Genomic DNA, 13,172 nt, shown 5'->3' with positions numbered 1-13,172 from the left:
CGGGAGGCAGTGCAAGACAGGAGTGATAATAATATAGGTTGCTTAAATTGGCTTCGATGGAGCTCCGATCCCCAGCCCGCCCTGTCGCCCTTAAGCCCCGCCCATTCTTTATTGCCGCCTCTCCCCACTTGGAAGCCCCGCCCGCCAGGCACCGCCCATTATAAGCCGGACCCCGCCCCCGGACCCGCCCCCTCCCGGCTGATTCCAATCGCGCCCTGGCGTTCCATCGGCCCGAGCGGGCGCGAGAGGCGGCGGCTGCTGCGCTTGGGAAGGAGGCGGAGGAAGCGGCGGCAGCAGCAGCAGCAGGAGGGGAGAGGCAGGAAGGAAGCGGCAGCCTGCGAGCTCCGCGGTCATCTGATCCCAGCCCAGCGTCCGGCCGGGAGAGGGACGGAGGGCGGCAGCCGCACAGCAGCGAGACCCGTCTGGCCTGGGGGGCCCCCGCGAGAGCCTCCCTCCCCTTGCAGATGCGCCCTGCGCCCCTTCCCCAGCCTGAGCCTCCCCTTCCCCCGATCCTTCATTGATTCCCGAGATCCGGGGTTTCCTCGTGCTTCCAGACCCGGCGCATCTCTCCCTCTCTCTGCTTCCCTGCTTCCCTTTCTTGCCTGTTTTCGTGGCTCTCCTTCTCTCTCTCTCTACCCCGCCCCAGCGAATGTTAGGAAAAGAAAAGGCTGCCAGGTCATTTGGAGAGAAACTTTAAGGTCCTTCCTATTGGCTTCGATCCCTTGGGTGGGGGCGAAACTCCCTGCTTTATTTGACCCTCGTTCTCTCCTCTAATTTTCTCTAATCTCCTCTCTCTTCTTCCCCACCCCAATTGAAAATGTCTGGTTGTCACCCCTGTGCTTTACCATTTATTCTGGGAAACAGGAAGGCTTTTGGAAGGACCTAAATTCCCCTTCTTTTCTGGTTATATATATTTTTAAATAATTTCTGTGGTCCTTAATCAGTTCATTCCTTTTTTCTTTTTTTTTGGCAGAACCACAAATTTTGGTCTGAGGATTTGTGTTTTCCCTTCTGGGTTTCCTTTTTTATTATTATTTTAAAAGCCACCTTTTTGAATAAATCTTCTGTCCTGTATTTTTTTTTAAAAGCTCTGAATTACTTATTTCCTTTGGAGACCCCAATGTCAAGCTTTTTGTAAACTGCAACACCCTTTGGCACCCCGCTGCTGAATGTGGGAAAAACAGCTCCTTTGGAAAAATATATATATTCTGTCATTTCCTGATGCTTTTTTCACCTTCCTAATCTTTTTGCTCTGCCCCATCCCATCAGAGGAAGCCTGAGGTCTTACTAAACTGTGGGCCTGTGCTACATCTGTGGACTGCCCTCTCTTTTAAAAATCCAAAAAACGGCGGATACGCTTTCGACACTGCATTCTACAGATTGTTGACATAGGAAGAAACTCTCTTGGCAGGCTCAAGCGGGTTCCTTTTTGTCATTTGACTTTAAGGAAGCAAAGATCTGGAAAGAGAAGCTTGTAACATCTGCGCTCCAAAAAAACAAACCTGGAGGGACTTTTGGCAGAAAGACAGCCTTAAACTTTCCCATTTCCGAGGAAACAACTGCGTTGTCAAATCGACCTGATCTTGCATTTGGAAGTTTTTCAGGATCTTCTGGACACGGGAGGCAGTGGGGGGAAGAGACTGGCATGCTCAACACTGTGTCCTGATTAACTGCAATGGGTCATTGAGGCAGAATAAATTTCCCACTGGAAAGTGTGGGAGTAAGTGGAGAATCCCTGCAGGGAGCGTGAAAGACACAGGAGGAGGAGCTGACCTAGCACATGAATGGCTGCCAAGGATTATGACCACTTGTTCAAACTACTCATCATTGGGGACTCTGGTAAGCATTGGCTCTTTTCCCGTTGTTCCCCAGGTCTTCCGTTTTCTCTCTCTCCCCCCAAACCCACTTTTTCATCTTATATTTGGCTGTTCTGCTGTCTTTTTCATTCCTCTTTAACTATGATCCTCTCTTTAAACTTATCTCATTCTTTTCAGTTTTCATTTCCTTTTAACACGTTTCTCCTTATCTGTTTTTTAATAGTCTTGGTTTCTTGCATCTTTTCCCTCCTTTGGTCAAGGCAGAAGCCTTGTTTCATATACACTGTATTCCAATTGGCTGATATCGGTTCAGCATTCCCTTCCCCCCACTTAAACCCATTCCTTGTCATTCTTCCTCTTTGTATTCTTGGTTTTCGTTGTCATTCCCACAGCCCTTTCCTTGTTTCTCTTTCATACCTGCAAACATTCCCATGCAAAATAAAATTGCACAAGGTAAAAAAAAAAGGTTACTTTTTAATGAATTTGGAAGTAACTGTGATAGGATTGATAGCGCTCTCTTGCCTTGTAACTTTCCCCCATTAGTATCTGGCTTTATATTGCCTTCTCTCACTGTTTTAGCATCCCATAATCCCGTGGAGACTTATCTTGTGGGAAGCTTACTCACAGTGTACCAAGAGCTTATTCTGGCTGCATGGCAAGCTTGCAGAAGCAGTTTTTTCCACGAGTCTCCGTTGTGCTAATTTATAGGATTCCCAGCATCCTTTGGGGCCTAGTTGCGCCAACCTGTGAGGGTTGCCACCTAGAAACATTCACACATAACTTTTTTCAGGGGGGGGGGGAGAAAAACAAGGTGTATGAGTTTGCCTGAGCTACTACTTGGTAGGAGAAAATTATAGTACTTGTACTAAAGCTAACCAAGAATGATGCTCCTCAAAATGGCTTCCCAGAATGCTCCTGGCTAAGTCATTCTGTATACCTGGGTATGTTTCCAATGCTCTTCACATTCATTCAAATCTAGCCTGCTGTGCTTCAGGCCCTGGTCAGCAACTTGCTCTCTTTGCATCTTTCTTAAGACCGTTTCAAACTTCAGCCACATTCATACATTTAAAGCACTATGATACCACTTTAAATAGTTATGGCTTCCCCCAGAGAATTCTGGGAGCAGTAGTATGTTAAGCATGCTGAGAGTTACAAGTCCCAGAGTTCCATGGGAAGAGGCATTAAAACACTTCTGAGAATTATAGTCCTGAGAGGGGAATAGGGGGCTTCCTAACAACTCTCGGCATGCTTAACAGAGACCATGTATTCCCCGGGGGTACGATTCTCAGGGTGGTTTAACAAGCAATGCCTCTTCCCAAGGAATTCTGGGAATTTTAATTTGGGGGAGAGGAATAAAAAGTCTAACAACTCTCTACAGCCTTAAACTACAGCTCCCAGAATTCTCTGGGGGAAGCCACGGCTGTTTAAAGCAATATCACAGCCTTTTAAATGATAGAATCATAATGGAAGGGACCACAAGGGTCATATAGTCCAACCCCCTGCAATGCAGGAATCTTTCACCCAATGTGGGGATTGAACCCACAATCCTGAGTCTCATGCTCTGCCAACTGAGCTATTGCAGCTCAAGTTGGAATATACCCCCATTGAAAGAATGGACCTCGGTCATTTCCATAATAGGTTAGTCCATACTCATTAGTATGAGGCTGGATACAACCCTTAGTAGCTTGTGCAGGGAGGGCTCCTAGTTGCTAAGCCATTGTTTAAAATGGGGGTGGGGAGCTTGTGTCCTCCCCAGATATGGTTGGACTCCATCTCCCATAAGCCAGAGCTTTCACGGCCAATGGTTGGGAATGATGGGAATTGTAGTCGAGCAACATATGAAGGGCCTCAGGTTAGCTAGCCGTGATTTTAAAGCAGTGCCTATTCACTGGGTGCATATACAACATGGTTAAGAAAGGCCTTTTAGACTTCAATTCTACACCTACTTATCTAGGAGTAAGCCCAACGTGATTCATGGGACTGACTTCTGAGAAATGCTACCTTACTTTTTAAATCCCCTCCAAAAAATGTTGCAAACCATTCTGTTCAACCCATGTAGGGCCCCGTCTCTCCAGTTGCCCTGCAGTGTTTTTTGAGTCCTGATCTCCGGCCATCAGGTCAAAAAATAAAAAATGGAACCAAAGCTCATAAACTTTGCTATCGAGTCCTGTATGCCTCATATCACATTTTCTGAGGCGGTCTTGTGAATGCTGACTTCTTCCATAGAATTGGAAACTGCTACTAGCAAAAAAATTTTTTGTGTGTATGTGTGTGTTCCCCAAGCGGCTTGCTGTCACTCAAATTCAACACGCAACGCTGCTTGTGGGTGTTTTGTACACAGATGAAAATGAGAGACAAGCCCTGTCCTGGGGTTACAAGACTTTAGTGAGGGAAGTGAAAGAAAAAACGTGGAAGAGGAAGGGGATTGATTTGACAGTGAGCGAAGAGATGAATTGATCAGGATTTACGATCAGGCTGGGGCCTGGCTGATTTCCCCCCTATTCTTTGCTTGGAAAGGACGGAGTTGTGCAACTGACCCGGCAGTCCTTGTTCCTTGAATGGGGGGAGGTGGAGAGGGTGCTTCCCCCTTTTGCCTCTGCAGTCACAGGTCCACTGATAGCTGGCATCCCCAAACTTTGGCCCTCCAGATGTTTTGGACTACAATTCCCATCATCCCTGACCACTGGTCCTCTTAGCTAGGGACCATGGGAGTTGTAGGCCAAAACATCTGGAGGGCCGCAGTTTGGGGGTGCCTGTTCTAAAGGGTGGGGGAAGAGAAGCCAGCTCCTTGCAGCTGTTCTCTGATGGCTGGAGCCAGGCCGGTCTCCTTGCTGTGGTGGTTTTCCTGCAAAGGGGTGGATGCAGTTCTCTTCTCGCTGGTAGCAAAGCAAGCTTCCCCTTCTGATCTTGCCTCCCCAGCCATCTCTCCTTCAGATTGCACATGAAGAGCTCCGCCAATCATTCCTGTGCAGCTTCTTGGCATTTAAAGTCCTTTATTGCTTCCTGCCGGGAGGCCTTGTCTCGTTTGATATATATATCTTTGTTTCATTTTTCATGCGGTTCCAGACTGGATGTGAATACGCACGTGGGAAGCTGCCTTTCCCTGCCTCTGAGCATTGCTGGCTCTCAATCAGTATTGGCTGCACTGGCTGGCTGCGGCTCTTTGGGGTTCCAGGCAGGGAGCCCTTCCCAGCCCTGCGTGGTTCTTCAGGGTTGAGCCTGGGGCTTCTCGAATTCAAAGCCCATGCTGGGATTTAAAATGCATCATAAGCCCAAAGCGGTTGAAGGAAAGAAGCAAGGAGGTGGTGGCTCTGGAAGGAATCCTGTTGGTGTAGCAGCTTGGTGCAGAGGGGGGGGGGGGAAAGGAATTGCACGATTCCCTGCCCCAGTCTGCTTACAGTCACATGTGGCAATGAAGCAGGAGGTAGAAGTGACTTGGAATTAAACCAGCACCTCTGTCTACTGGTTCGTTAAGGCAGACATAATTTACTAGCCATAGCATCAGGCTGTACAACTAGCAGGTCTGGTCGCTTGGTATATGGGAGGGGGCTCCCCCCCCCAGAACAATTTCGGAGATCAGGTGAAATTTTGGGGCTCAGAAATAGGGTTAAAAGGAGTTAGTATGGTACCAGCATTCCAGAGGCTTTTATGTCTCTTGTGTGCACCTGCTGATGTAATGAAATACCTGAAGGGAGCTAGAGCCCTCCTTAACCTTTCCCAGCTGACTAGGGCTGGCAGGCGGAAGGCCTGATTCGATCAGAAAGGGGGAAAGGGATTCACCAGCCACGGGTGTTCTCATGCATGTGTGGTACCTCTGAGGTATCCTGATGGAACCAGAGAACTAAAATTCCAATGAGTGTTCTCTGAAAAGTGTTCTGGATTTCCCCCGGAAGTCCCAAATTGGAATCGGGTTTTGTAAACAAAAGCCACGGGGCTCACCCTTGGACTGGCATTCTTCCCCATTCCTTAGGCTCCTACTTTTTTTCTTTTTCAATGAAACAATGATTTTAATTAATGACACTTTTTCGGAGACGGAAATACCTAATAGGTAATTTTCTATCCCACATGGTTATGCCACTATGGATGGACAACCATCAAGGGGGTGGGGTGTCAGGTGGAATATGCAACTTTTTGCCTCTAGCAAGAGCCTGGCTACTCTCATTACATGAATTGCATGAGAAGTAAGCCTGGTTTGGATTGATCACGAGCATCTTCAAGAATCGCTTGGAGACGTGCAGGGAAGGATGAAAGAGCTTCTTTGTTTTCCCCTTTTCTCCTGCTCCAAATCCCTGGGAAAATCCTCCTCTGAAGGTGATGAGAATACAAGTGCATAGATGCCGAGCAGAGGCTCTGATCCCCTGCAGCTCTCTCTGGGGAACCTTTGGAGCCTGCCTTTGGGGACACACAACTGGTAGCTGCTTCTCTCCCCCCCTCCTCCTGCCCCAGTTTCCATTTCCTTCTGCACATAGTCAGTGTGAGCACTGAGAATGCTCTGTCCCTATTGGGTTGCCTTCGTAGGTGTTTTGCCCTGAATGGCTGGTGCTTTAATTTTGGTACTTCTGCAAACTTTTGAATTCTCCTGTACTTGCTGATATACCATTTTTTAAATAGCCTTTCTTTGGCTACAGCCTTGTCGGTACCCACCAGCCAAGTTTGCCACTCAGTGATGCTTCCTAAGTGATCTCCAGCACCTACTGATGCTAACCCTGGGTTAACTACATATTCTTCCCTTGCTCACCTCCATCTCTTCCTCCTTTCTCTGTGGCCACTTCTTTGCCGAGTTGCAAATTTTAAGCTTCTCTGGGCAGAGACTTCATGTTTTGTGTTTCTCTGTAGAAAGCTAGGTGCAGGGATGGAAGTATAACAAGCCCACCTTGGAAGCCTTAAATGGCTCCGGGCCGTCTCCTCCCATACAAGCCTGTTTATGGGTTAATATAGAGCAGGCATCCCCAAACTTCGACCCTCCAGATGTTTTGGATTACAATTCCCATCATCTCTGACCACTGGTCCTGTTAGCTAGGGATCATGGGAATTGTAGGCCAAAACATCTGGAGGGCCGCAGTTTGGGGATGCCTGATATCTTCCATATCTTCCATGTTTCATCTTTAGAGGTACATTTGGTGGGACAATACTTTTAAAGCACTCCTATACCACTTTGACAGTCATGGAGGATCATGGGAACTGTAGTTTAAGGGTGCGCTGAATTGTAGATCTCTGTTATGGTGTCAGAGTTTAAATGAATGGTGTGGATGTGACCTGATATTTCCGTCCTGTGGAGATCTTTTTGTAAAAAAAAAGAATTGGGAACCTTGTGGTTTGGAGCATTCCCTAATTGTTGGTGCAGAGTTTAGGGTTCTTGGGCTGTTTCTAGGCAGGATCGGTGCTCCTCATTGCAGCATTCATACATCAGAACGCCAGTCCTTATTTTCCCCCTTTTAATCTGGATTAGAAAGGTTCAGAAAAGGGCAGTCATAATGATCGGTGGGGGACGGGGCGGATAGAACAACAAATAAAGGTTACAGCATTTCGGACATTTTGGTTTAGAGAAACAGTGCATAAGAGTTGACAGAAGTTGATAAAATTATGCATGGCATGAAATAAAAAGGATAGACAAAGTTTTTTCTCAGTCTCTCCACTCTAGAACTTGTGGACATTCAGTGAAGTTAATGTTGGAAGATTCAGGACAGAGAAAAGAAAGCACTGAGTTACTTTGTAAGGCACAATATGTATTTGTACAGGAGAAACAAAGGTAGGGATATATATTTTCTATATAAAAATGTGTAACGTAACCAGGCACAAAATAGTTTAGAAGTTATTTGTATGTAGTAATGGCAGGCCAAAAAAGAAAAGAAAAAAGACAGAACACCAGGTGCTAGAAATAAGATTTACTCCAGGCCTGATGTATTTTGTTAAAAAAAAAAACCAAAAATTTTCCTCAGGAGTGCTGTTAATATTAGTAGCATAACACAGGAAATTGGCTATTGAGTATAATAATGGGTTCCAGCTGATATAAATGGTTTGATATTGGGTTTTTTGGTTACTTTTGAGCCTCACTAATTGGAATTTTGGGTAGTTCTCAAATGAGTTGCCTCATTTGTATGTGTTCTGCTTTCAACAAGGTTTTGTTATACACTTTGTTTACACACCTTCAATTCTTCCATTAACTTTTTCTTTTTACAAGAGCTAGATTGAAAATTTTTGTCTGGCATATATTCAGTATGTGATTGTGTGAATGGAGGTCTCCTCAGGCATTCAGCTGAACGTGTGAATGGCAAACTGTGTAGGGTGTGTGTGTGCATGGCTGGTCTGACTCCGGTTTGGTTGTGTTTGCTTTCCCCTTGCTCAGCCACTGTATTCTGCTTTGTAAGTCGCTTTGAGCTGCTTTTGTGGGGGAAAAGTTAAGTAAATTGAATTGATAATAATGTTTCATGGGGAAACTCTGCATAGGGATTCGATTTGAATTTGCTCAAACGAGAGGAAAACTGTGTGGTCGAGAACTCTGATAATGGCAACTGTACACACATAAGTGTTACGTATTATATTTGGGACTTGCTATCCCATTTATTGGGATGCAGGTGGCGCTGTGGGTTAAACCACAGAGCTTAGGGCTTGCCGATCAGAAGGTTGGTGGTTCGAATCCCCGTCACGGGGTGAGCTCCCGTTGCTCGGTCCCTGCTCCTGCCAACCTAGCACTTCGAAAGCATGCAGTGCAAGTAGATAAATAGGTACCTCTCCGGCGGGAAGGTAAACGGCGTTTCCGTGCGCTGCTCTGGTTTGCCAGAAGCGGCTTAGTCATGCTGGCCAGCTCCCTTGGCCGCAACCCCAGAGTCGTCTGCGACTGGACCTAATGGTCAGGGGTCCCTTTACCTTTATCCCATTTCTTATATGTATTGCTTGTATATTTATAGTGCCCTGAGGAAGGATTCCTCTCCCAAAACACTTTGGGCCTGGAATAAATTTCTGGCACTTGGGATTCTTTCCTCTCTTACTGCCTGCTGTTGGCACCACGTGGTCTTTGTGTGTAGCAAAATGGCAACCGCGAGGACGTCCTTCCATTTTGGAGGAGTGGTGCAGAGAGGCCTCTTTATCTCCTCGAGGGCCCAAAGGCGTCACTCTGTATACGAAGGGGGCATGTCTAATTTGTACCCGCTTTGCGGGGAGGCCAGCATGCATAAGGAGCTTTAAAATATTGCTGTGACTCCGCTGAAGAAAGGGTGGCGGCGGAAGAGAAAGGGTGGGCTTGCAAAGCTGAGTGGACAAGACACTCTTTCGGGGTCACATCAGCAAGTGACATCATGCATTGTCACTTGGACACCTGTGGAGGTGGCCCTGCCCAGTTATGCCGCATGAGGTAATATTGACACAGCTACAACTGCAGCCTTGAGAGACGCCTCTGCCTCCCTGTCATCCAATTTCCTCCTCGGAGCACTCCCTCCCGCTCCATATCCCATTTATGAATGGTGTAGTCTACTCAGTGACTCCCCAGAAATAAATTCACTTGTATATATCCCATTTTTTCCTCTCTGCCCCACCTCCCCCCAATGCAGATTGTGTTCCCCGAAGTCATGTGAGCTAATCCAGAGTCCTCATGCCTCCCCACCCCCCATAATCCTTTGCTGCTCTCTGCCCTTGAATGGGATACAATAGCTTTGGGTGGGAGTGGCCGTCTTGAGCAAATACGCCGGTCAGGTGTGTTTGCTTTGGGTGGGGAGCTGGCAACCTTTGTTGAGGTGATTATGTTTGCATCAGAGGCTATCGAAAACAAAGCTGGGAGGATGTTAAAGATCCCTCGTATATAAAGTTTGTGCAACCTGTTTCTTCCTTTTTTTCTTTCCCTGTCCAGGGGTGGGGAAAAGTAGTCTTCTACTTCGCTTTGCAGACAACACCTTCTCTGGTAAGTGCTGCCCTCCGTTCTCACTCATTAGCTACCCGGTGTGGGACTCCCACCCGAGAGTGACCAGGGTTCGAATCCCCGCTCAGCTGCGAAACTCACTAGGTCACCGTGGGCCAGTCACAGTCTCAGCCTTGGGTTAATAAAATGGGGAGGAAGCAACCACACAGTGTTCAAAATTTGCCAGGTGCATTTTACACCTGGTTATCGACCACTTGCAACCAAGATGCCCTGGCACCGGGATGGCGCCTGATGTCTCCACCTGGGTGCACACCTGGGGATGCACACCTGGGGAGGTGCACACCTGGGGATGCTTGGATCTTGACTGTTTTCACACACCAGCAGCACATCCTGTAGAATTCTATCTGTTCTGTTTTATCTGCACCATCAGAATGAATTTCAGGAATCAAAAAGTCGTATTGAAAAATATGACTTTTGAACTGTCTGGCCCCCATATGGCAACTAGACATTCCATTTTGGCGACTGTAACCCTGGTTTAAGGAGCCATTTGGCACCTAGCTTGTAGATAGATCTGAGTTTCTAACGGTGGAGCCACATATGTTGCCTTGAGTGCTTTGGAAGAAAATGGGATAAATAAAGAGCCATTCCCATCAGGTAGGAGCCAAGACTGCCAACCTATCAAGCATATTGCAACAGCAGCCATATTCGCTCATTATTTCTACCCCTGCCTCAGGTCTTATGAAAGGGAGAGCAGAGACAAGCCCATTGTCCCCACAGCCCCTTGCACATTCCCATTCACGCAGCCCCCCCCCCTCCATGTGTTGGTGGTTGAATGTCTACAAAAGGGGCTACTGGAAAAGGCTCCCCATGTAATGTAGAACCCAGATCTTCCTGCAGTCTTAAACCACGCAGTGAGTCTGCTTAGGTAGAGCAGAGTCCTCACTGCAGGTATTCAGATGAAGCTGAGACACTTGCCCCAAGCCACCCTGTGAATCCGTGGCTAAAGGTGGGATTACCCCCTAGATCCAACCTGTATCTCATCCCAGTTTTATCCACTGTGATGACTGCAATGTCCTTTGGTGTTTCAGTCACCACAGTGTAAGTGCCCTTTGACTCCAAGAATTATGAGTTGCCTGTTTTATGGCCACCTGTTTCTATCTCTCTGTTCTACATATTTTTATCTTCCTGTTATCTGTAGTTCCCCATATAATTTTTTTTTTTTGGGGGGGGGGTTGATTTCCGACTGGAAAATTTCTAGTTTTGTTAAATCTCCCTGCCAGTATTTTTCTCCTCCTGTCCTCTGACCTCCTGCTCTAACTTTTCCCTTCCACATGTCTCTCCCAGGCAGCTATATCACAACCATTGGGGTAGATTTCAAGATTCGGACGCTCGTGATAAATGGAGAGCGAGTGAAACTGCAGATCTGGGACACTGCTGGACAGGAACGGTTCCGAACCATCACTTCCACGTAAGCAGGGCACAGATGTGGGGTATTCTGGGGCCAGGTTGGAGAGTGGTTATTTTGAACTCTTTTTGAGTGATGTGGATTGGTTCCGATGCACGTATGTGGGGAGCAAGCCGTAACAGGTGGGATATACATCCACAAGGAAAAGATGTGGAAGGATTGGGATTTCTGGTTTCAGAGCAAATAATTCTTTCCCCCCCCATGTTTTCTGGGAGAGGTGCAGAGGTTTATTCTAGGACACGGAACACATTGTATGGTCTCTCTTTCTCCTGTGACAGGTATTACCGTAACACGCATGGTGTCATCATCGTCTATGATGTGACGAACGCGGAGTCCTTTGTTAATGTCAAGCGTTGGCTGCATGAGATTGGGCAGAACTGTGACAGCGTCTGCAAGATCTTGGGTGAGTGAATCAGAGCTGAAATCCTAGCTCCCCACATTCAGTCTTCTAGCGTTCAATGGATATGTTCACAGTACACTGAAACCTAGTTATCTAAGCTGAAGGCCAAAAGATTTTCCCAAGGTGCAGTGCCAGGTCAGGTGTATGCATTAATACCACCAGATAGGTATGACCTGTATTTTAACTTTTGGATGTACCAGTGGGTTTGGGGAACAGGAAACCTAAGTACCGTATATACTCGTGTATAAGCTGACTTTTTCAGCACATTTTTTATGCTGAAAAAGCCCTCCTCAGCTTATACTTGAGTGAGGGTCCCACCTGAGCGCATTTCCAACAGCGGCAAATGCAGAGGAGGGGGAACGAGCAGCCTGAAAGCAGCCCTCCTTCCTCCTCCGCCGGTTTGTGGTGTGGTGAACCGGCTTATACTCGAGTCAATAAGTCTTCCCAGTTTTTTTGTGGTAAAATTAGGTGCCTCGGCTTATATTTGTGTCGGCTTATACTTGTGTATATACGGTTAGGTGTCCTCACATGCCCTGAAGTTTAGGCTAGAATCACAGTCAGAATCTCAGTGCATTTTGGTTAATCTAGGAGCAAATATGCACTTCTGAGCCATCGGCGGGAAGTTCATTCTGGACTGCGGTGGCTTCATTTGTGGATGGGATAGGCTGTGGAGGTGATTGCCCAACATTTTCTAAGCGCTGCACATATATTAAGAGGCAAGATGCTCCGCCCGCAGGCTCACAAGCAAATAGACATGATAGAAAAGAGAAAGGAATGGAGATGAAAGCAAATGCTGGCGCAGCCAAAGGATGGTCTCTCTCTCTCTCCCCCCCCCCAACCTGGTATGATGTTCTTTCTGGGAGGCAGCAGGGGGGGGGTATAGCCTTCAAGCACCCCTAAGTCACCTGGCTGGTGGTACACTGTGTTCTTTCATGCAGGGAGAGGGAAAGCACCGCATCCTGTGTGCAGTTGCTTGGAGTGGGGTTCAGACCATGTGCACTTAATGGATAGCAGGGTCTTGGGCAGAGAATTTCCCCCTCATCACCTCCTTCCTGATCCTGAAAAACAAACCAACAGCAACTTAAGGTACCAGGGCTTGACCTGGGACTTTCCACGTGGGAAGCATGTGCTGTACAACTGAGCTAAGGTCACAGGCGGTTTTAAAGCTTTTCTAGGGAAAGTTGTTCCTAACAACTTAAATTGGTGCAATAAATGGCTCTCTGATCTAACCTGACAATCTTGTTTCTGTTGAGCGGTTGTACTGCCTCGGCTTGGTAGCTTATGGGGCAATTTTTCTTTGAATACTCTGGTTTGGGAATTAGCCGTGCTCTTTGTGTCTATACCGCTGGTACTACCGGTATTACATTATTTCCTCCGGTAATAATTAAGACTGTTGGATCCTTTTGTTGCGTTTGATTCCGCTTCCGATTCCTCCTCCTTCCTCTTCCCCAAATTGTCATCAGTGGGTAACAAATGCGAGGACCCATCGCGGAAGCAAGTGGAGACAGCCGACGCCCGGCGGTTCAGTGAGCAAATGGGAGTCCGTCTCTTTGAAACCAGCGCCAAGGAAAACCTCAATGTGGAAGAGGTATTGGACCGGGGTGTGTGAGGGTGGAGACGGGAAGAATGGAAACACAC

At 47.2% G+C, this 13,172-nt stretch overlaps 1 protein-coding gene across 1 annotated transcript in view; it reads left to right on the top strand.

Moving 5' to 3' along the window:
- The first annotated feature begins 210 nt into the window (after positions 1-210).
- The window catches only part of LOC118094345 (ras-related protein Rab-35), a 14,918-nt gene continuing 1,956 nt past the window's right edge, over positions 211-13,172 (top strand). The window contains exons 1-5 of the mRNA XM_035134637.3: positions 211-1,839; positions 9,661-9,711; positions 11,014-11,137; positions 11,413-11,537; positions 12,998-13,122. Of these exons, the coding sequence (XP_034990528.1) occupies positions 1,785-1,839; positions 9,661-9,711; positions 11,014-11,137; positions 11,413-11,537; positions 12,998-13,122 (480 nt within the window). The 5' untranslated portion in view covers positions 211-1,784. The remainder of the gene's footprint in view (positions 1,840-9,660; positions 9,712-11,013; positions 11,138-11,412; positions 11,538-12,997; positions 13,123-13,172) is intronic.

The sequence above is a fragment of the Zootoca vivipara genome, chromosome 12 (assembly GCF_965207765.1).
Source record: "Zootoca vivipara chromosome 12, rZooViv2.hap1.1, whole genome shotgun sequence".
Classification (NCBI taxonomy): domain Eukaryota; kingdom Metazoa; phylum Chordata; class Lepidosauria; order Squamata; family Lacertidae; genus Zootoca; species Zootoca vivipara.
Note: the sequence above shows the minus strand (reverse complement) of the source record. Positions and strands in the feature narration are given on the sequence as shown.